This window comes from Oryx dammah, unplaced genomic scaffold (genome assembly GCF_014754425.2).
Source record: "Oryx dammah isolate SB20612 unplaced genomic scaffold, SCBI_Odam_1.1 HiC_scaffold_8, whole genome shotgun sequence".
NCBI classification, from domain to species: domain Eukaryota; kingdom Metazoa; phylum Chordata; class Mammalia; order Artiodactyla; family Bovidae; genus Oryx; species Oryx dammah.
In genome coordinates, this window is record NW_024070192.1 from 27,454,278 (window position 1) to 27,477,641 (window position 23,364).

At 53.7% G+C, this 23,364-nt stretch overlaps 3 protein-coding genes across 13 annotated transcripts in view; 1 reads left to right on the forward strand and 2 right to left on the reverse strand.

Annotated features, from left to right (window-relative positions):
* Nucleotides 1–949: 949 nt before the first annotated feature.
* On the forward strand, nucleotides 950–14,879 carry MED9 (mediator complex subunit 9). Of its 2 annotated transcripts, none has more exons than XM_040245789.1 (3): nucleotides 950–5,099; nucleotides 9,078–9,559; nucleotides 13,288–14,879. In XM_040245789.1, exons 2-3 carry the CDS (start codon nucleotides 9,339–9,341, stop codon nucleotides 13,502–13,504), a joined length of 438 nt encoding a protein of 145 aa, XP_040101723.1. In that variant the 5' UTR covers nucleotides 950–5,099; nucleotides 9,078–9,338; the 3' UTR covers nucleotides 13,505–14,879. The 2 variants fall into 2 exon arrangements, with proteins under 2 accessions (XP_040101723.1, XP_040101724.1); XM_040245790.1 differs by having other exon boundaries at nucleotides 9,167–9,559.
* Nucleotides 14,880–15,874: 995 nt separating this feature from the next.
* On the reverse strand, nucleotides 15,875–17,597 carry RASD1 (ras related dexamethasone induced 1). The gene is made up of 2 exons (XM_040245788.1): nucleotides 17,192–17,597; nucleotides 15,875–16,966 (listed from the first exon to the last, which is right to left on the reverse strand). The coding sequence occupies exons 1-2, from the start codon at nucleotides 17,475–17,477 to the stop codon at nucleotides 16,422–16,424; spliced, it is 831 nt and encodes a 276-aa protein (XP_040101722.1). The 5' UTR covers nucleotides 17,478–17,597; the 3' UTR covers nucleotides 15,875–16,421.
* A 3,213-nt stretch (nucleotides 17,598–20,810) lies between these two features.
* Nucleotides 20,811–23,364, reverse strand: part of PEMT (phosphatidylethanolamine N-methyltransferase) — a 36,690-nt gene continuing 34,136 nt past the window's right edge. For all 10 annotated transcript variants that reach the window (XM_040245797.1, XM_040245800.1, XM_040245791.1 and 7 more), the window contains 2 exons: nucleotides 21,361–21,435; nucleotides 20,811–21,069 (listed from right to left, as the gene is read on the reverse strand). In XM_040245797.1, the coding sequence (XP_040101731.1) occupies nucleotides 21,012–21,069; nucleotides 21,361–21,435 (133 nt within the window). In that variant the 3' untranslated portion in view covers nucleotides 20,811–21,011. The remainder of the gene's footprint in view (nucleotides 21,070–21,360; nucleotides 21,436–23,364) is intronic.

Sequence of the window (23,364 nt, forward strand, 5' to 3'; positions counted from 1 at the left end):
AGCATCAATTCTTCAGCGCTCAGCTATCTTTATGGTCCAACTTTCACATCCATACATGAAAGTGAAAAGTGAAGTCGCTCAGTTGTGTCTGACTCTTTGCAACCCCATGGACTGTAGCCTACCAGGCTCCTCAGTCCATGGGATTTTCCAGGTATGAATACTGGAATAGGTTGCCATTTCTTTCTCCATACATGATTACTGGAAAAACCATAGCTTTGACTATACAGACTTTTGTTGGCTGAGTAATATCAACTGCTTTTTAATACAGCAATGTATACAATGTATCAGAGAAGGCAATGGCACCCCATTCCAGTACTCTTGCCTGAGCCTGGTGGGCTGCAGTCCATGAGGTCTCGAAGAGTCGGACACGACTGAGCGACTTCACTTTCACTTTTCACTTTCCTGCATTGGAGAAGGAAATGGCAACCCACTCCAGTGTTCTTGTCTGGAGGATCCCAGGGACGGGGAAGCCTGGTGGGCTACCGTCTATGGGGTCGCACAGAGTCAGACACGACTGATGTGACTTAGCAGCAGCAGCAGCAGCTTTTTAATATGCTGTCTGGGTTTGTCATAACTTTCCTTCCAAGGAGTTAGCCTCTCTTAATTTCATTGCTGCAGCCACCGTCTGCAGTAATTTTGGAGTCCAAGAAAATAGTCTGTCATGGTTTCTACTTTTTCCCCTTCTATTTGCCATGAAGTGATGGGACCAGATGCCATGACCTTAGTTCTTTTAATGCTGAGTTTCTAGTTTTTCCCCCCCACCCCCTAGGTGTTGTTTTTTTTTTTTTTTTTAATAGTAGCTATCCTAGTGGGTGTTTTGATTTGATTTCTCTAATACTTATTGATGTTGAGCATCTTTTCATGTGCTTGTTGGTCGTTTGTATATCATCGCTGTACAAATGTCTATTCAAGCCCTTTGCCCATTTTTAAATCAGGTTATTTTATTTTCTTTTGTTGTTGAGTTTATTGCTATGTCTCAGCACCTGGACACACGGGAACAGTTTGTCACTTCACACTGAACCATGTGCAAGTCAGCTCGCTGCTCACACGAACTCTGCCTGCCTGCTGGACCACATTCTCACATTGCAAAATTTAGTTTTATCTGGTAACTGACCTCTTGATGGCCTATTCGGGAATCCCAATGTCCTGTTCTCTAATTCCCAAATGAAAACAAAACAAAACAACTCTGTCCTTGAGCATAATTTCTAATCTTTTCTTTCTGATGTGGGTGTGTGTTTAGATGTAAACTCACCTGGTAGAGCTGAGTTACGTTTCTGTTTTGTAAAACAAACGAAGGTGTGACACGATGTCCTTCAAAGCCCTTCTAGGTCTCACTGAGCCCACAGAGGGAGGCTGTGGGTTGCTGCTTAAAAGCTGGGGCTTCACAGAGGTGCCCTTTGGGGTGAACAGAGCAGGTGTAGCTCTAGCCAGGCAGGGGACGGGGGCCTGTGTCCCTCTCCAGTGGTTTTGTCTCGTGGTTGTTGACACCTTGATGAACCATGTGTGGAGGGAAGAGCATTAAAGCAAGGACATGTCTACTCAGGACTCAGTTGAAACAGCCATCATCAGGCAGAAGCCACAGACCAGACCAGCACAGAGCACACTTGCTGGGTGCCTGCTCCCAGCTGTGAGCAGCATGGCTCTGCTGGAGAGCCATAGGTGGGTGTACAGACACATGTCACTTTTAAGAGCCAGTGCCTAGGCCCTTTGGCAAAAAGAGATGACAGGAAACTGATAAAAACCAATTTTCCTTTTAAAAATGTTTAAGAGACTGAAATTAGAATCCAAGATAACTTAAAAAAAAAACAACCCAGTAATCTCAGAAGAAGTGAAAATTACTTCATTTCAATAAAAATGGTCCCCCGAGCTTCCCTGCCATCACTATGATTCCCCAAACTCTGCAAGGCTTCTCAGGGAGCCCAGTTCCTCATAGAATCTTGGCTATTATTGCCCCTTTTAAGGAATTTGTGTTTTTTACTCCTTGGTTTAGTTTAGGGTTTTTTTTTTTTTTTTTTTGCATGTATCCTTTTATTGAAAACCAAGTTGTAGGTAAATATTAGCTTCTATGGTATGCCATTCATGGCAAATTGTTGAGGAAAAAAACAGATTACAAAACAACATGATGTCAAATTTGCTTTTAAAAAAAGTATATATTTAAAATGTAGGTGAAGACAGACAACAGAATGTTAAGCATGGATATCTAGGTGTTGGAAGACAGCATTTTTCTTCTTTTGTGTGCTTTTTTGCACTTCCCCAAAATTCTTTCATCGAATATCCTCTAAATCCTTCTAATCCTTAAAAGTCCTCTTTTTCCCACCTAATAAGCTTGGAAGTTTGCATGTGCTGCTGTGAAATGAGGCCATCAGAGACCCAAGGAGAGACCCCAACTACTTCCCCATCCCCCCACCACCACCCAGGAGCTTCGACCACATCTCATTCACCGAGAGCACACCTGGCAGTCTCTAGGGGGTGGCTGCTGCACAGGACCTGGGTGTGTGAAGGCTGGCCAGCCATGCCACACCTCCCCCATCTTCCCACCAAGGCCACCTGAAGAGAGCTTGTCATTCCCGTGTCCCTGCCCCCCGAGCTGGCGGGGCCCACGTTGTTCAGATCATTCACGGTGGCATCTGCCCCTGATAGGTGGGGATGGAGGGTCAGCAAGCATCACCTCTGGGGAAATCAATTATGGCCCAATGCCAGGCGGCCCTGTGCCCTGGGTCATGCTCTGTCCCCCCCCCACCCCCATACATAAGACAAATCACTTCCTGAGTCACACCCCGTGCTCTCAGCCTCCTCTCCTTGCTCTCGGCCAGGCTCCATCAGTGCTGACTAACCCCTCACCTCCTGCCCCCAGCACCGCATCACACGATGATGAGATTGTGAGCCTGGCTGCACATGACGCTGAAACCAGGGCTGAAATGCAAAGAGCAGGAAAGAAGACGCAGTGACGATTCTATTTGCTCTGATGTCCGCCTTGCTCTTCCTGAACCGCTGGCTAATTGGTGCTTCCCAGATGTGTAACCACAGACCAGGAGGAACAAACAGGAAATTGTCTTTTAACCTGTTCCCTGGGCCCGAGCCCCAGGCACTGTGCCTCACCCTGGACAGGGTGGTCTCTCACCACCCCCATGCCTGGGTGGGCAGGGGATGGGTACCACTAAGATGCCCATGTACTGGTGGTGGAATCACTCGCCTGAGGGCACAGAGCTGGTGGCACCTGGCACATGTGGGGTGGGAGCCTTTTCTCCAGGCCTGTCCCCAGGGCACACTGTCCCCTACAGCCTGAGGTCACATGGTGGAGGAGCTCCTGTCACTGCTTCAGGTTAACTCTGAACGGTGGCTATTTCTCCCCTGATTCTCACTGCACAAAAACCCAGCTGTCACCCAGGAAACCCACTGGCATCCACCAAGGTCCACCCGGAGGGCAGCGCTGGCCCCCGGAGCCCTCCATCCAAGCCTGGTTTTTCTGTAATTTGGCCGCTCAGGACTTTTCAAAAGTGGGCAGGGAGCTCCTGGAACCCCGAGTTAGGGGAAAAGTCTTCCACGCTGTCTCCTCTCCTTGCATCCACAGTGGCCACTGGTCAGCCTGTGACAAAAGCCGGCCCTCTGGTCAACTTTCACTGAGGCCACCAGAAAAATCACGACTCAGGTAAGCCAGAGATGCTCCCAGAGGTGTGACACCCACTCCCCATTTGCTCTGGGCCCCTAAGCACTCTCCTCACCACCAGCCCTGAGTTCTTCCAGCAACAATGAGCACTTCCTGCAGGTTTCTACCCAGTGAAGATGCTGTGGAGGGAGCACATGTAGACCGGAAGGGCCGTCGTCCCTGAATATCCCCTCCCGATTTTGATTTTGTCCTTGAGTCAGCGTCGCAGGCTCCTCCCAGTTCCCCCACCAACAGGCGACTCCTTCCACCTCCCCAGGCCCTGCTTCCTAGTCTACGAGATGAGGGTGCCACGGGGACAAGCCGGGACCCCCAGGCCTGTTCTCTGCGGCTGGGCCTGGGGTCTCCCTCCTCCCTGTCCGGCAGGTCTTGGTACAGACCAAGGGCCAGGACATGGTGTGTGGACCAGCAGGCAGGTGTTCTGATGACTCTTCAGATCACACCATGTGGCTGAGCCAAAGACTTGGCAGGACATGTTCAGCGCTCACAGGAACACCTTTCCAGAGATGTGGTGAGCAGAGACGGACAGAGGCTGCTGGTCCTTCTCGACACCACTTCCAGGGTTCAGTTTGGAGCCTGTCATCCTTACAGCCTGCTGCTGCTGCTGCTAAGTCACTTCAATCGTGTCTGACTCTGTGCGACCCCATAAATGGCAGCCCACGAGGCTCCTCTGTCCATGGGATTTTCCAGGCAAGAGTACTGGAGTGGGTTGCCATTGCCTTCTCCCCATACAGCCTGGGGACATTCTAAATGTCTGCTATTACAGGTACCTCCTCCCATCCCAAGAGTTCAGAAACCCAGCCACGGGACCAGGGCCACCTGACCAGCTCACAGGCAGCGTGCCTGGTCGTCTCCAGCAGCACTGCCAGCTACATAATAATTTTTAACTGTAGTTTTGCAACTGCAGTTAGTAATCAAAAGTCAAAAGTCTTACAGTAAATCCGATAAGAGAAACAAAGTAACTACCAGAAAAGAGAGGAATTCAAGCGAGGAAAAGGGTTAACAGGACCAGCTCAGGCTGAGCCCCTTGAGACAGAAAAGCTTGGCTCACATATTCTCTGAGAGAAAATGACTGAGTGAGGAGGTCAGCCAGCGTAAGGCATCAGGACGTAACGAACCATTTTAGACCAAACCACTTCCTGGAAAGGATTGCCTCTCATTTTTATTACATTCAAAGTGGATGGAGGTCTGGCAAAAAAAAAAAAGAAGGAATAAAGACTTAAGGTTTTATGGAGAAAATTCTGAGTCTGAAAGAAACTTAGTCGAATTTGTGTGCTGAAACGAGTGCTTCAGAGAAATGAAACACCAAGATAAGTGAGTGGAGAAACTGGTCATCACAGAGGAGCTTAGAATAAGAAGAGGGTGCTTGAAAGGAATAAAAAGAAGATGAAATAATATTTGGAGAGGAGAAAGGCCATCCTCAGCGTGAGTTGAGGTAAGGCCTGAGCAATGAGTCATGGCTGTGATTAGCTGATTCCAGGTATCTGTAGCACTGTGCTGGTCGGAACTGTGATCACTGCCTTTTTTTTTTTTTTACTTGCAAAAATCAAAGTATCATGTAGTTTTCCAACTTGCCTGAGGCTCCAGGTAATGAAAGAAAAGGATGAATCAGATGTAAGATAGAAGTTTGAAGAAAAAGCCTGATCATTCAATGACAAGATCAGTTTAACAATCCCCACGATGTTTGTCTGACAGAGGAGTGACTATTTTTGGATTTGACGTAGCAGAGATATATCACGAGCATATTTACAGCTATTTGTGGTGTAGGTCCACTGAGAGAATCAGAGAGCTCAGGGTTTTGATGTAGCCTGGTTCTCAAGTGTGTTCTTATAGTAACAGTTTGTTTCAGGAGTAACCATGAGGGGTTTTTGAGACATTTATTAGAACAGTAACTGCTGCTGCTGTTGCTGCTAAATCGCTTCAGTCATGTCCAACTCTGTGCAACCCCATAGTTGGCAGCCCACCAGGCTCTCCCGTCCCTGGGATTCTCCAGCCAAGAACACTGGAGTGGGTTGCCATTTCCTTCTCCAATGCATGAAAGTGAAAAGTGAAAGTGAAGTCGCTTCAGTCGTGTCCAACTCTGTGTGACCCCATGGACTGTAGCCCACCAGGCTCCTCCATCCATGGGATTTTCCAGGCAAGAGTACTGGAGTGGAGTGCCATTGCCTTCTCTGAGAACAGTAGCAGTAGTAGCTAAAGCTTCAGTGGTGGTTCCTACGTGTCAGGGACCATTTGGGGTCTTCTCCACAAGGTAACTCCTGTAATCCATTCAGGAGTAACCTCCTGGGTAACCTCCCATTAGGAGCCGTTATGATCCCATTTTTCAGATGAGGAATCTGAGGCATGGGAAGACTTGTCCAAGGTTACACAGCCAGAAAGAGCAGAGCCTGGGTTCCTCAGTACCCACTCCCACACTTGGCACTTGTTCACAGTTTTCCTTATAATCTATAAAAGAAATTTGACACCACACAGAAAGGTGCAGGGCCTGTTATACAACTTCACCGGCCCTGTGACCATGAGGTGCACCCTTCAGTTCTTTACAAACATTTTGACATGTATGTTTTGTATCTATGGATCATACACATTGTTATTTTTCATGTTGCAAACATATGTATAAGTAGCAATATACTCTATTTGCTTTGTATGACTTGCTAGTTTTTTTTCTCTCATGGTTAGGATTGAGATCTGTCCAGATAGATATGTGTCACCCAGGTCCGTGGACACTGGCCACACCTGGCTCCTGGGCATTTGAAACGTGGCTATATCAGCTGAGATGTGCTATGTATATAAAGTACAGAGTAGATTTCAAAGAGTGCTTAGTCTCTCAGTTATGTCCAACTCTTTGTGACTCCGTGAACTGCAGCCCACCAGGCTCCTCTGTCCATGGGATTTTTCAGGCAAGAATACTGGAGTGGGTGGCTATTTCCTTCTCCAGGGAGTCTTTCCAACCGAGGGATAAAATCTGTGTCTCCTGCATTGGCAGGTGGATTCTTTACCCTCTGAGCCATCGAGGAAGCCCAGATTTCAAATACCTCTTTGATAATTTTTACTGATCACATGTGGAAACGATAATATTTTGGATACACGAGTTAAGTGAAATACAGTACCAAAATCAATTTCACCTGTTTCTTTTGATTCTTTGTATGTGTCTACCAGAATACTAAAAACGACAGAAGTGTTTTGCCTTCTGCCTCTGTCGAGGGCCCTCATGCAGCTCACTCTTCTTAAATGCCCTAAGTCTGGGAGAAAATCTCAATAGTCAGAAGTGATTGTTACTGCTCCCGGGGACTTTTCTAAGTGATATATGTGGAATAACCCGTTCAATCTTCCTGGGAGGTTATACAGAGTCTGAAGCTATGAGCCTCAGATGGGCTGAGCAGGGCCTGGCCTGGCCACCAGCAGCCCACAGGGGACTTTGAAGCAGGGGGAGCTGCCCAAGGACTCAGCGAGCTTTGCTCTGGGCGTCAATGCCACACGGTTGTTTCTGTGGGGTTTCTGCTTTTCTTCTTCTTCTTCTTCTTTTTTTTTACTTTCAACAGAGAAGTTCTGAGCAGACAAACACTTGTGTTAATTTCAGCTTTAATGAAGCCAGCACAGGCAGTGTTTCCCTGACATCTGCCTGAAATGTTATGAGGTCAGCTCCACTCTTCACCACTAATTAACTATTTTTAGGGCAAACTGTCAAGGCACCTACTCCATTCCTGCTTCCTACGTTTTCAATTCATTTTCTTTACCCATATCTATTTATACCTGAAGTGATTTTTTTTTTTTAAAGAGATACCCTCATCATTCTACCAATGATAAAGTTGGGGCTGGTAATGAAGTTATAGAAACGCCAGGAGGGAAAGATGACGTGTGATTTCTACAGGGAGATTATTGATGAATGCGGAATTCTTTTCCAACTCTGAATAAAAACCTCATATTAACATTTTGAACCACAAAGTCACAGGGCTGGTGGGGACCTGAGGTCTCCTCTGTGTTGGTTGAGACCAGAGTCTTGCTTTCTGATAGCTGTGTGACCTGGATCAGATTCTTAACCACCTATAAAGCAGAGACGCTAACATCTACTTTCCAGAGTTTTTTTGTGGATTACATGAGATGATTGTGCTCTGTCCCTTGTACCTACTTTCAATCCACAGTAGTTGTAATTACTATTATTATCATTACACTGCCCTTATGTCCCCAGGCAATTCCAAGGGTGTACAGCCTCTTCAAGCCCGTCTGGTCCTGTCCCAGGAGGACCTTCTTTCTCCTTCTCCACCAGAACCCTGAACTTTCCCTCAGCGGGAGAGGCCCACAGTCAGCAGCCCCCCACCTCCCTGTGCTCACCTGTGGGGTGCAGTTTTTATAAGAAAGCTGTGCTAAGGCTATTACCAAAGTGCCCTCTGACACACCGTCCACTCTCCCCACTTCCTTCCACAGTCTCCTCCCCTGGGACTTGCCTCCACAGACTCCTCCAAGATGCCTCTGAAATACCAGCCCTGATGCTTCTTTGGCACCGGCCACCTTGCTCTTCAGTGTTGCTGCTTATCTTGCCACTGACTGTGAGGGGGGCACTTCCCAGCTAGGATGCCAGTGCCCATCACACAGCTCCCACATTGTGGCTCGGGAGGGCTTGTTTTGAGGAACATACCCACAAACCCACCAGGAGTCCCCTACTTTGACCTAAGAGCCCACTGCTGCTAAGTCGCTTCAGTCATGTCCGACTCTGTGCAGCCCCATAGACAGCAGCCCCTGGGATTCTCCAGGCAAGAACACTGGAGCAGGTTGCCATTTCCTTCTCCAGTGCATGAAAGTGAAAGTGAAAGTGAAGTCACTCAGTCGTGTCCGACTCTTAGCAACCCCATGGACTGCAGCCCACCAGGCTCCTCCGTCCATGGGATTTTCCAAGCTAGAGTACTGGAGTGGGGTGCCATTGCCTTCTCCGCCTAAGAGCCCAGGGCTCATGCAAAGGACACCTTCAAAGGTCAGCCATGTGTCTGAAGTTGGAAAGTGGTTTGGGCTCTGCCATGACCCTGAACTAAAGATTTTAGAGGTGAGCATACTGAGACCGGGGGCTTCAGGAGCTGGCCCACAGGTACGGAGAGTACCTGACATTAACTTCTCCCTCGGATACAGTATTTATTCCTGGCATGAATCCCCTTCGGCCATCTCTGCTCGGAGGAAGTTGAGACAGACCCCACCCTTCCCCCCACAGTTAGCACAGCGTGTGTCACCCAGAAGATGCATATTAACTGTTCGGTTTATTTCAGGGTCCATAGGGTAGGCGCAAGGCCTCGTCCCTGGAGGCTTCTGCGCGGGTGGGAGCCGTGGGTCCTTCCCCTCGGATCCTCCACGGGCCCAGGGCCTGACACCCGCAGGTGCGGGAGGTGCTGTCCACTCTTCCTGAGGCCTCATTTATCTTCCTCTACAGGTTGCTTTTGGGCTCTCTTTGTGACGTGAATGGGAATAATATGTTATTCCTGAAGTATACCTTCTATTTCTGACTATTGAAAAATTTAGCTGTCTCTGCGCACCACCAAATCCAGGCTACCCAGCACCAGCCGCCTGTTGCCTAGTAACGACCGCCAGGCCCGGCCCCGCCTCCGCGGCGCACGATGGTGACGTCACAACCAGCAACACTTCCGGCGCGCGAAGCCGCCTGCCCCTCTCGGCTGCTGGGGTCCCGGACAGGATGGCTTCTGTGGGGGTTGCTGCCGGTCGGCAGGCTGAGGACACGCTGCCGCCGCCCGCCGAGCCTCCGCTGCCGGAGATGAAGCCGTTGCCGCAGCCGCAGCCGCCGCCGTCTGCCTCTGCGCAGCAGCCGCAGCCCGCGCCGAAGCCTCCATCCCCTGCCGGCGTGAAGGCGGAGGAGAACTGCTCCTTCCTTCCCTTGGTTCACAGCATCATCAAATGGTAAGGGCGCGGGGGAATCAGCCCGCACGCCCCCCGCTGCCCATCACATGTCCGAAATCCAGGGGCGCCCCGCGGTACCAAGGGGGAGACACACCCGGAGGGGAGCGGCCACGCCGAGGCCACCGCGAGCAGTCCCAAGAGTTCAGCAGTCTATCCTGGGAGTTACCAGGCCCCGAGCTGGCAAGCAGCGTTCTTAAAACGAAGCCAGTGTAGACAGCAAGTGCACAGACGCTGTGGACAGACCACTCGGGTGCAGCCTGGTGAGCCTGTTTTCCCACAGATCCGACAGATACGGGTCATCTTCCATGTATGGCACACTGCTAAGTGCTGTGGCGTGTACACGTGGAGGGGCCAACTTTTCATCCCACCTTGCTCACCAGTTAGAAGGGGAAACTCATGAGCGGAATAGCCCATAATGCAAAGAGATTATAGGGGTGATGTTGGGAACTTTACAGGAGTAGGACGCTGACCTCCGGACAGCACTCAGGTGCCCTGTCCCGGCGACACAGGGGGTGATTGTCTTCTTTTGGCCAGTCTTCGGATCACCTGAGTTTTCAAACTTATCCTTAGAAGGAAAACACACACACACACACGCACACACACACACACACAGCCAAAATCTCCCCAATCCCCACATTTGCCCAGATTATTGTTAACTGTTATTTATGTCCACATGATAGCAAAGTTTAAATCCGTGGGCTTGAACTTTTTATTCAGCCATTAAAAAATAAAAGCAAAGTGGATTACAACAACATTTTACAGTAACATTCAAGTGAACATCAACATGCTCTTGGATGTTTTGCTGAAATGGAATTGATACTCACAATACGAAAGTATTGCTGATGGCCTAGCCAGTTTAGAGTTGAGGCAGATTAGATTCACTTGCCCTGGCATAACCTGACGCTTCCACGGCTTTTCAGACGACTGTGAAGACTCTGTTCTCACGGTAGTCACAGTAGACCTTGACTTCATCTGGCTTCACTTGGTGTGAACGTAGTGTTTATTGGGGAAGGCAAACTGTTCTGTTCCCAGGAGCCTGTGATCAGGTAGCACTTCTAGGCAGAGTGACCAAGCAAACACACACAGAAGCAGCCCTGGAGTCCCAGGCATCATCCAGGATCAAGCCAAATATGCTTATTCGGGTTTTAGAAAAAATATGGAAAAATGAAAACACACAGTGTACACATTCTCAGAGTCTATTTTTGACCCTGATAGAGCAGTTGGGTTGGGCTGGCCTTAAAGATGGAACTGTATCGTCTGTGAGAAAGAACATGGGCTTTGAAGTCAGATCTTCTTGAGTTCAGATCTGCATGTTGATACTTGCTTGTGTTGGAATCTTAGTTAAGTGCATAACCTTTCTAGGCCTTGATTTTCTTATCTCTAATATATGAGTACTAATTGTTCTTTGTTCAGTTGCTCAGTCATATCTGAGTCTTTGGAACCCCATGGACTGCAGCACACCAGATTTCCCCATCCTTCACTATCTCCCAGAGTCTACTCAATCTCATGTCCATTGAATAGGTGTTGCCATCCAAAAATGAACTGCAGATGATAGCTCTATAAGGTACCAGCTGAATGACGTTGGTCAGACAGCTTAAAGGCTTGTACTTTCCCAAGATTTGTTTTAGGAAAGAGTCAGCCAGAGTGTCTGGACTGGGGAACACTAGGCACATTGTGGGAGCTGGGGGAGGGGAGCCACACTGAGAATAGAAGCTTGAGAGCAAGTCCACAGACTGGACATTGAGACCCAGCCCCACCCTTCACCCATACCTCCCCTTTCCTGTCCCCAGCTTCTCAACTGGCACCCAAAGAAAATAGACTCTCTTGGGTGTCTGACCCCAGAGACACTGAACCGGGGAGTCGAGGAGTCATCCGAAGTTTTTGAGCTAGTGCTTGGGTTTTGTGAAGGTAGATGGGACAGAGGGCTTTAGGAGGAGGAGAGGACTGGGGTCCACAGGAAGCTGGGGAGTAGGAGGAGAAACAGGGGTGAACTGAGGGTGATGGCAGGCAGAGCCGCAGCACTGACTGAGGGGGTGGTGGGTGACCAGCACACACAGGTGCAGGTGTGCGATGGTCATCCCCATTCAGACTGCAGGTGATCAGGTACAAACATCCACATACCCGTAACAGCCATGTCATCTAGCTGTCCGAGGTGCATTTCAGGTGAGAAAAGCAAGAATCAGAACCACGTGTGTCGTATGGTTACATTTTTGTCAAAACAAATTGAAAAGTGATTCAGTTACACATATATGGATATTCTTTTTAAAAAAATATTCTTTTCCATTATGGTTTATCATAGGCTATTAAGTATAGTTCTCTGTGCTATATGGTAGAACCTTATTGTTTAGAAAATTTTTATTTTTTTTGTTTGTTTATACCCTGTCCTTTCAGACTTATGTGTTGTGAATCAGTTTTCTTAAAACTATAATTTAATTTCAAAATTGCCTTGGGACTTAAATTCATAACAATGTGTTAGCACATATGCCATCCAAGTGGAATGATTTCAGAAGTCCAGATGGTGTCTGTCAAGAGTTGTAGATCAGAGCTGAGACATGAAGGAAACAGAATATAAAACGCTTCCTTGAAGCTGGGGTGAGGTGCACCAGAGTTGGTGTGTGTGAATTGAGGACCTCAGAAGACAACAGGAAATGTCTTTATTTGTTCCCCAGAATAAACTATTGATTCTCCAGATCTTGCTTCCGAGTTCGAGTTATTGATAAATAGTGAGCAGGCCCCAGTGTATCTCATCTTTCAGGAATGAGCTCTAACTAGCAGATCACCAGGAAAGATGGCTATTCTGTCTGCGTAAGCAGAGAAATGATTAATAATAAACATGAATTAGCACCATCTGGGTTGAAATTGCCCAATAGGGATGAACGTTTATTGAAAGAAATAAATGATCCTTGACAGCTTTCCCCTCTTGTGCCTCAGTGGGTGACTTTTAAAACAGCCTGTGCATCGGCTTTTAGATTTTAGTCTCAACTGCCTGTTTTCAAAGGCTCATCCATCCATTTCCTAACTTCTAAAAAATATACAGGAGCAACTGATGGGCTGTTTCTGTGTTCTCAGGTGAAGGGTTTTGTTCTTGCTTCCTTCTAACTTTGCTGTGACAGGGAACATGGGTCTCTGGGCAGCTGACAATAGCTACAAGTGAAGATATCCCACCTTTAAAGTGAGCGGGACCAGAAGGCTCAGTTTACCCGAGTTGGTGGGAAAGGTGGGAGAGAGCGAGTATCTGCTGAAAGTTTTCCAGTAACTGTGACTAATGTAAAATTTATGAATAGCTCTGTGGAAATCAGACTGCATGTTAACAGGTTCAGGCATCAGAACATCAGCTAAAATTAGCTCTTGCTCATTGATCGTCTCCTGAATGGCCTGTAGTGTCTCACGTTAGAAGGAATGTGGTACTTGATTAGGTTTTACTTGCCACTTGTTGCCTGATGTTGGTGATGGTTTTTCATTCATTCAGCAGATATGTAGGAACTTACCTGTGTTCACTCTTTCGGCAAATGTAACTTTGGTGCCTGCAGGCTGGGCTGGGGAGGCAGCCCTGGAGGAAGACCCTGCTTCCCATGTGCACCTGCTGTGGGGAGGGGGGCAGGGGTGCCTGCCCATCCCCCCGTGCACTGATCAATGTGCAAGTGACAGGCATTCTAATGCGGGGTTGGGGCCAGTGAGGAGGGAGCTCTCAGGTTGCTGGTGCTAACGCCTGCCCTCTGCCCCCGCAGCATGGACAAGGACAGTCCTGACGTCCACCAGGACCTGAACACCCTGAAGACCAAGTTCCAGGAGATGCGCAAGGTGGTCAGCACCATGCCTGGCATCCACCTGAGCCCCGAGCAGCAGCAGCAGCAGCTGCAACGCCTCCGAGAGCAGGTCCGGACCAAGAACGAACTGCTGCAGAAGTACAAGAGCCTGTGCATGTTTGAGATACCCAAGGAGTGACGAGCCGACCCCAGGAGGAGTGCTGGGGCACCGGCGTCCTATCTCCCAGCCCTGTGGAATGGCTCTAGTACTGCCTGCTTAGCTGAACTTTACCCCTGACTACAGAGCCAGTGTCCGAGCTGGTTCCCTGGGCATCCTCGTGTGCTGTCCCCCTGTCCAGATGTGCAGTAACTGCCTGCTGAAGGAGGAAGCCTTCCTGAGGCTGGCAGTGGGGCCTCCTCCTGCCTCTGGGGAGGGACACAGCAGGAAGGGAGGCGGTTTCCCTGTGCTCCTCCCCACCCACCCCAGATGGTGGTTGTACCAGGAACCTGGTGTCCAGTGAGCAGTGTGTGTGGACAGTTAGGCCTGCACACGCATGGAGAAAGGCCTTGAGAGAAAGGCATGGTTTCAGAGACTATGGGGTAGCCTTTTGCCCTGGAATAGTTGTTTCTTTCTGTTTGAGGCATGGATGTTCATGGGTATCAGCCAGGAGCCTACCAGGCACCCCCCGCCTAGGTTCTCTGCCACCCATGTCCTTGTTACTTGTAGCTCTTGCTTCTTTGTCCCCTGTTACCTTCAGTCAGCTCGTTTAGCCATTTACTGCCCAAGAATGGCCAGACCACCTCAGACCACGTGGTCTCATCAGCCATGGTCTGATGAGATGAACAGACGCCCTCTTCAGCTTTCCCTGGTTCACCAATGACCTCCCCTCTGGCCTCATTGCGTGCACTCGGGGGTCACATGGAAAAGGACAGCTCTGGGCCATGATTCTGATGGCCCTTTGGGGTGGGGGAAGCTAGCCCTGCAGTCGTGTGGCCCAGGCCTGGTTCATAGATGTTTATAAACACCCTTGTTTTCTCCAGACAGACATTGCGTTTGTGTGATCAGCCTGAGGTGAAAGCCTCTGAAACATGTGGGGACAAGTGGCGAGTATCACTCAGATCTAGAGTGGGCTCATCCCTGTGCCAGCTGCATCAGGGCTGACGGGCACCCGCCAGTTGGCAGGAATGTAGGCTAAGGGTGTTCTGAGCAGGAGCTCTGTCTGAGTCTGCTGGCAGCCACCTGTCAGGTGTCTAGGGGAAGGATGAGGTTTCAGCAGCCTCATCCAGAGGAGCAGGCTCTGAATTTAAGTGGGTGTCACCTGAGGCCAGCTCTGCTGCGGGCCTGTTATAAACTGAATCAGTTATTTTTTTTGAAGTTTCAAGAATAGAGTACTGCGTGGGCCGATTTTAAGGCTCCAACCAAATAACCATGGAATGTGAAGCTCAGCAGCTGGGCCTTGCTGCGAGACTGCAGTGGACACAGGCTCCTCGTGGGTCTCCTCTGTGCTCCAGTGTTGTGACCTGTGATGCTTTGCAAGAGTGTGATTAAAAGAACTTGTGCTCTGCTGTCAGGACATCTTGGGTCTGTACTGAGACATTCACATTAGGACATCCCCTGATAGTTGAGAGGAAAACCTCCCCTTTACGAAGAGGAGACTGAGCAACCGGGAGCACCTCCACTCCGTGCCCCGCCCCCAGCCCCAGGACATGGCCACACCAGCTACACAAGCATGAGCATGGGGTGACCCTTCTGGGAGTGGCATCTGACTCCAGGGTACAGGTGGTCTGGAGGGTCGTCCTGCCTGTGATCAGCCCCTGGGCCATCATCCCTCCTTGTGGAGGGAGCAGAGTTACAGTCCTCCCCTGGGACACCTGGACTCCTCACTTGGATTCCTGGGCAGTGGGCACCATGCGGAGGCGTTGCCCACGGCCCTCAGAGCAGCCCCCAGCAGAAGTGTCTGCTCTCTGTGTTTCACAGGTGGAAAGTCGGGCTTGCCAGCTGTCCCTTGCCTGGGCTTGTGCAGTCTCATGTGGTGGAGGGAGCTGGGTCACCAGGCGGGAGTCGGTGCCCTCAGCTGCAGAGGGGGTGCTGGACCCCCCTGAGGAGGGAGGGAGGCCGGAGGAGCCAGGGCCACAAATGGTGACTAGGTCCAGGTGGCTTGGTGGCGGAGCCTGCAGCCGACTCAGGACAAGGGTCCTGCACAAAGGAGGGCTTGAGTGACCCCTTGAACCGTTGATAGTTCCAGGTTTGGTGATGTTTTGTTGCCCTGGGCCTGTGCTAAGCATAGGACATGCTGGTCAGTCCCGGAGGCCCTTGGGGGGGAGGGGGGGAGGGGGCAAGTAGGTGGTGCATGGCTAAACCCTGAAGCCCTTTATTTGTGTTCTGGCTTTCTCAAGAATGGCTCCTAAACAGAAGGGCTTCCAGCTGTTGGGAACTTTTCTGGGGCCTCTCTCCAGGGAGCTGTTTTCAGGCCAGGGTTAATCTCCAGCTCTGGGAAAAGTGAGTCCAATACAGAAGTAGAGACCTGCCCTCCCTCCTCCCGCATTTCTAAAGCCAGAGGAAGCATGGTTTTCCAGTTTAAATTATTTATTTTATAGTAAAAAACCAGTAACAATAACTTTAAAGACAACACGCAGTACAAACACCTAGGTAAGATCTTGTTCATGTCCAGGGTGACACCAGAACTCTATTATAAAGTGCAAGTTTTATGTTTTGCTTTGTGCAATTGCACACACATGTAAACAAGTCACTCCCTATGATCTGACCCCACCCTCGGTTTCAGGCCAGCTGTCATGGCAACCCCCAATCACACAAATAATGTCCCCGCTCCTCCTGCCAGCAGGACAAGCTTAACTTCCACCCCCACCCCCATTTTTAGGGCTTTGTGAGAAACGGAGTGGTGGGCGCCAATGGGCATCGGAAGTGGCGGGAGTCGGGCCTCAGCCAGTTCTCGTTCCTTCCCGAGCAGATAACGGTCCCTTCTCTGTTCGCTGAGTCTCCCCGGTGCACGGGCTGGGGCGCCGGGAAGGAAGACGCCCGAGGTTTGGGGCACGTGGCTTGAACACTCGAACTACAGGGCCTCCTGAGGCTCTGCGGCCGCGTGGGGCGGGGGCTCCTAGCTGATGACGCAGCGCTCCTTGTCCTTGGCCTGGCCGCCGCCGCAGGCCTTCTCGCGGATGTACATGAGGTCGCTGTGCACGCTCGGCCTGCGCGCCCAGGGCGCCAGGATGCCCAAGGCGTCGTCGCGGTCGCCGCCTGCTCGGCGCAGCCTCTTGCCCTGCAGCGCCTTCTGGTGCAGCGCCTCGCAGTGCTGCGCCGACACGCGGCGGTGCAGGTCCGGGCTCATCTCGCGCGGCAGGTTGGCCATGGTGAAGAGCGCGTGGAACATCTGATCCAGGCTGCTGTTCCTCTTGGCCGAGATCTCGAAGTAGGCGCAGCGCCGGGGGTCGGCGCCCACCAGCTGATGGATCTCGCGCGGCTCGACCTGGCGGTGGAAGTCGCGGTCCCCCTTGTTGCCACAGATGACCAGGGGCACGTCCACGTCCTCCTTGGTCTTGTTCTTTAGGCACGACTTGGTGTCGAGAATCTGCCGCTTGAGCCTCCGGACCTCCTCGAAGGAGTCGCGGTTGTCCAGGCTGAACACCAGGATGAACACGTCTCCTGCGGGGGACAGAGCGGAAGAGGGTGAGGGCGGCTACCAGGGGACAGCTGAGGCGGGCGGACTTCGGGGGCTCCGGCCGCCGTGAGGGGCACTGCGGTGCCCTCTCCAGCGCCCGTAGTGGCGGGCGGACCGCGCCTCCAGCCCGCGCAACCCGGGACAAGGGGTTCCCGTCACCGAGGCGGCGCGCTCCCTCCCCATGCCCGCTGCTGGCCGCCCGGGCTCACCGGTAAGGATGGAGAGGCGCCGCATGGCGGGGAACGGGTGGTTGCCGGACGTGTCGAGGATGTCCAGTTGGTAGATCTCGCCGCGGATGCAGTAGAACTTGCGGTGGAAGTCCTCGATGGTGGGCGTGTAGGCGTCCTCGAAGCGGCCCGTCAGGAAGCGCGACACGATGGCCGTCTTGCCCACCTTGGACGAGCCGAGGACCACCATGCGATAGCAGTTCTTGGCCGGGATCCTCAGCTCCGAGTCGCTCGGGCACATCTTCTTGATCATCGCAGACAGTTTCATTGAGCAGAGGGGCCGAGGGGCCGGGCGCGGGGCCGTGAGACGAGCGCAGGGCAGAGTTCGGCTCGGCCGGCTCGGGCTTGGGTTCAGCGGGGCTCTGGATTCCGGACAAAAGCTCTGGCTCTGCGCGTCCAGCACCGCCCTTATATGCAGCCCGCGTGGCCGCCCCGCCCCTCCCCGCCTTGCGCGTCACGGTGCGCACTCCCGCGGGCTCCACTGCACCCTCCGTCCACCTCCGCTGGCCGCTGCCCTCTCCCGCTGGCGGGACTTGGGAAGAGAAGCCCAGGGTCTGCCTCTGGCTTGCGGGCGCGCGGACCCTGTGCTTCTCCGCTGCTTCAGCGGCCGCAAGGGCGTCGGGGACCCACTTCTGGCTGTGCTTCCGACCCCTTGCAAGGACCCCGGCGCCCCCCGCCCCCGGCCCGCCCCCGGTTCCCCACCGCAGGACTCACACGCGCACGCTTTCTTTGGAACGCACTTTCCTCGGAGAATAACAACATTGGGCAGCATGACGGCAGGTGTGTGCCAGGTGCCAGGCACCGCGCCCGGGTCCCTGCGCACCTTCGGACCAGCTCTGAGAACGGGGCCGGCCCATCTCCCTGGCGTCCCGGGCGGCAGTGTCAGCGGGAGGTGGGCACGGCGCGCTCCCGCCGCCAGAGGGCAGCCGAGGCCCCGCCGGCGGAGCCGGGATCCCGGAGCTTGGCTCTCGGGGCTGGAATCCGCGAAGCCGGAGTTTCCGGACCCCGCGCCCCATGGCAGGCTTCAGCTCCTTTCTCCCAACCAGAGAGGCGCTGGTTCCTGGCGGGAGTTCCTGTTGGAGCCTGGAAGGACTAGAGGCTTGCCTTTCAGTAGTCAGGCCGATGTCCCCTCCCTCCCTTCCCCATAACATCTTGTGCCTTTGGAGTCCCATGGGCCAGCATTCCCATTTTCTAGTTGGAGGGAGATAGTCTGGAAGCCAGGATGACCCTGAATGCCGCGTGGGCACCACAGCAGTTGCTGGCCTTCTCTGGACTTGGTTTGGCTCTGATTGGTTGGGAACTTGCAAAGAGTGTAGGGCTGTGGTAATAACAACAATGGTAAATGACCCACAAGGCTGCAGAACAAACCAGGGGGCAGCAGGCTGATCAGTAACCAGGAGTAGGCTGCTGCTGAAAGGCCTAGGAAGAGGCTGCCGGAGCTGGCCAACTCCAGCCTGGAACTGGTGGAAAGGCCATTGCTCCCCATGGTGACAGGCGAGGCTGGGCTGAGCTGCTTCTGATTTGGGAGAAAGCCAGGGCTATCACCTAATGCCACCAACCCATCCACACAGGCCGGCCTCTGGGCAGTGACAGGGTACCAGTCCGCAGACAGGTTTGCACAGGGCCTCTGGACTCTCATGGGCTTCTCAGGCAGCCCTGTGTGACCGGATTCCAGCAGAATCTCCTGCCCTTTGCAGGGTAGCCAGGAAAATGTTGGCTTCCCATTTATCCCATCCCAGGTAGTCTTTGGGCTTCCCTAAATAGCTCAGTTGGTAAAGAATCTGCCTGCAATGCAGGACACCCCGGTTTGATTCCTGGGTTGGGAAGATCTGCTAGAGAAGGATTAGGCTACCCACTCCAGTATTCTGTTAGGCTACCCACTCCAGTATTCTGGCTGGGAGAATTCCATGGACTGTATAGTCCATGGGTTTGCAAAGAGTCAGACATGACTGAGTGACTTTCACTTTCAGGCCTTGAGGGGTGGAAACTATTACTAACTCGATTTTACAGACGGAGAAACTGAGGCAGGGGACTGACTTGCCCAGGGCCCACAGCTTCAGGGTCCAGCTCTCCCTAGGGAGGCCAGTGGGCCAGGACCCAGCCCAGAGTCAGAGCCTTCTTCCCCCCGACCCCCGGTCAGATGTCAGGACTGGGATGACCTCACTCCTCTGGCCCCTTCCAGCTGGTGACAGTGGCAGGTACTGAGCCCAGCCTGGGTTCTGAACCTCAATTCCCAGCACCTGGGCCTGACTCCACCCACAGATGCCAGGTTCCGGGACTTGTCCCTCAAGTCAACTAAGTTCATTAGGCCCTGAGCCCACCTGCCCTTCTTTCCCCAGAGTGTGCCCCCACCCTCCAGCCACTGTGTTAATTCTAGGTTGCCCAGGTTTATGATGATACCGATGGTCTTGCTTTCTGGGCATGGGCACCTGCCTGTATGATTTCTTTGCAATGCAGCAAATTTCTGGCTCAGAGTGGAATGGGAAACTTTTAAACCATTTGGTAAAATATTGGGGGTGGGCTGGAAGCAGATAGCTGGCCCCCAAGGCAGGAAGTGTCCACCATGGCCTGGTCTGCTGGTAAAGAGTGGTTTAGAAGGTTCCTGAAAGTTGTGTTGAGGCATGCTGAGTGCTGGCCTGCCGCCCGAGACCACCCCCAGCAGCTCTTTGCACAGAGGGTCCTGTGTCACCCCAGCTCACAGCCACGGCCTGACGAAGAGAACACAGCTAACTAGAGCTGCTTTCCCCTCTGACCTTGCCTCCGCAGCCGAGGTCACAGCTATCCAGCAGTTTCCTCCTCAGCTGTGGGCTTTTCCCATCATAGCAGACCCTCCTTGCCCCGGGCCTGACTCCCACAGCTGCATGACCCAGGAGTCGCGCAGTCCTGCCCTGACAGAGAGACAGCTCAGGCCATGGGGGCCAGGACATCAGAGGTGCCCACAGGGGTGAGCTTCCGGTCCTTGCAGGTATGCAAGCAGAGGCACTGGTAAGACCTGCCTCCATGCCTCCTTCAGCTCCTCGAACCCTGAGACCTCTGAATCCCAGACACCAGAGGGCAGCCTTGAGGAGCTCCATGGCAAGGCCAGCTGGCACTGCCCACAGCGCCCTGAGCATGGCTACAGGGGCCACTTCACAGGTGAGGATGCTGAGGCTAGGGGGCCAGGTGCGGTGCCCCATCTCCCATCCCAAAGGGAGTAAAGTATGTTCTGTGCCCTTGGTGGGCCAGGGGCTGTGCAGTGAGGCTGGGCCTGGACAAGGGCCCCACCCTGTGCCCACAGCTCTGCGGTCAGGCCTGACCACAGGCCCGGTGCCCCATGGCTGCTGCTCCTTGTGGCCACATGAGGTCCACAGGTCATTAGGAGAGCAATGTCAGAGTAACCAGAGATGCCAGGGAGGGGCTCAGTGCTTCCCTCCCAGGACGCTGAGGCTGGGCTGTCCCCTGGAAGGGTAGAGTGGGGCGAGGTGGGGAGCACAGGAGGCCCAAAGGCCTGGACAGTCCCCCGACTGTCCAGTGTGGATGACGGCACCCATCCCAGCTCATGGACCCTCTCCCTAGACCCCAGCCTGCCCCTCCCTGACCTGACAGATGGAGACCAAAGGGGGATGGGTCAGGTGCCTTTTATTAGTCAGGACAAGGCGGGCAGCAGGGCAGGGCGCTCTGGGGCCACAAGACGCCTGTCCAGAGCCCTCAAGCCGTGTTTCCAAGGCATTGGACAGTCCTCGCCAAGCACCGCTCTCCCCCTCGAGGGGCCTGTGCTCGGGGCAGGCCTGAGGTGGGAACTTTCCCAGAGTGGCCGTGGCCGTCAGCTCCTCTTGCAGGCCTCGGAGGCTTTCTGCTGATAGATTTCGGCGGTGAAGGGCCTGCAGGGGTGAGAGAGGCTCGGTCAGCTGGTGCTGAGCTTGACGCTGCCACCCATGCTCCCCACCCAGGGTGGACAGGGTTGGGGGTCCGTGTGTGACCAGAAAGAGCCAGCACTGCCAGCCTGGCTCCCAGGCCTGTCCTGTACCCAGTCAGCTGCCCATCTGCTGCTCTGACAGTGACCTGGCCATGGCCAGCTGCCAGGGTCACAGGGAGGCCCTGTAGGGAGAGGAAGGCCCAGTGTGGGTCCCACGGGCACACGGCGTCCCCAGCCCGCGACAGCGCCTACTCACTCCTCATACACGATGGCGACCATGTAGATGAGTGCCACCACCGCGGTCAGCAGCAGGCCGGTGGGGCTGGCGTGCCTGCGGGGAAACGCTGGGTCAGGGGCAGGCCCGGGGCCAGCCTTCTCTCAGACGGGGGTCCACCTTGCCACTGCCCGTCCAGGCCCGGGCCTCAGGCCTCCAGCTGCAGCTGGAAACTCAGGACAGAATGGAGGGAGAGCACAGGGAGAAACGAACGACTGGCCTCCCCGAATCACCTGAGCGGTCAGCGTGTTTTTTTCCGCACAGGAGGTCGTGGGGCCTCTGCCCACAAGAAGCCACGTTCTCAGGCTGTTTTCTAGAAATGGGGCCAGGGCACCCAAACCCAGGTGGAGTGTCCAGTGAGCCCCTTCACGGTACGCCCCCACATCCAGACAGTTGAGATGAGAGGAGCCCCTGGGGAGCCCAGGAGCTGGAGGGGAGCATGAGGCCCAGGCTGGGGGGCTCAAGGCAGCCATATGGGTACCCCCCCCACGGACCCTCTGCCTGCCCACCCCCACTCCCCAGAACCTCACACTGTTTCTCTGGGGGTTTCAGGGACAGTGAAGGCCAAGTGCCCCCTGTGACACCCCCACCTTCCATTCTGTGGACTCCATTCAAATCGACCTTGAGGGTGAGCTGGGCCACCTGGTCCTCGGCACTGCCACGTGGACATGCCAAGGGCACAGATGCTTTGGGGCTGAAACGAGATCTGCCCTCCTGAGGCCCTGCTCACGGCCCTGGTGCTGCTTCCTGGAGTGGGCAGAGCCTCCCCCCACCCCACCCCTATCCTGCCAGGGGACCTCAGGGCCAGGGCTCCGTGGCCACAGTGTCCCTAAGGTGGCCAGCCCCAGCCTGGGAAGCCGGTCCCTTGTCAGCCGGGCACCGACCCTGAACGGGAGCCAAATGCCCTCCTCTGTTGTGTGTGAACTTTCCCACCTTGAAAGCACTGTCACCGAACAACCGTGTGCAAGTGATCATCCCACACTGCAGATGAGGAAGCTGAGGCTCACAGGGACCCATGTGCCAGAGCCCAGAGCCTGGAGTGGGGTTGGGGGGGTCCCAGGGACCCAGCTGTGCACCTTGGGGAGGGGCGTCTCACTCAGGCTGACGAACTGGTGCCCCAGGAATCCCAGCGCCTTGGACTTTCTGGGGCTGCTTGAGCCAACGGGAAGCCCTGTCTGTGGGGCCCCAGGTCGGGGACAGATGGGCTGGGAAGGCCTGGGAGCAGCCCTGCTGGGTCAGCGTCTGGCAGCCCCGGGTAATGGAGCATGTCAAATGAGTTCTAAGAGGAAGGGCTCCCTCCCCTGTACAACTGAGGCCCCTCCTCATCACCACATGGCTGGTGCCCTCCTGAGGGGCCTGTGGGAGCCTGGGCCCCTAGGGTTCCTCATGTGTTCTTGAGAGCCTTGGCCTAACAGCCCTGTAGAGGGGGCAACCTCTCACTCCTGGAGACAGAGAAGACCCACTCTGTGATTTTGCCCTGGGAGGCCCCATCTAAGCACAGAGGAAGAACCTGTGTGTGTGTGTGCATATTGTGGGAGGTCAGGGAGGACTTCCTGGAGGAGGGGACACCTCAAGTTGGGTTTGGAAAGATTGACTGGGAGTGAAAGTTAGAGGAAAGGTGGGTGTGCTGGCAGGGAAGTTTGCAGAAGAACCTCTGTGGGGTTCGCCCTGCCAGTCTCAGGTAGGAGACACTATGGGGAGTGGGTAAGCCTGTGGGGGCAGCATGCCTCCCTGGATCCCACTTCCCCAGTCCAAGAGAGAGAGGCCAGGCTGAAGGCAGGTGGGTGGGGGGCTTCCTGGTCTGAAGTGGGCACAGGCGGGGGGTCCCAGCAGACCCACAAGTGCCCCTCCAGCTCCTTGTCACTCAAAGCCCAGAGCCTGGATCCCATGTACCCCCCAACCCCTGAAGGTGGGGCTGGTGGGGGAACGTCCACTCCAGACGGTCCACCATCGAAGTTTGTTCCTTTAGGTCCTGTCGTCCTTCTG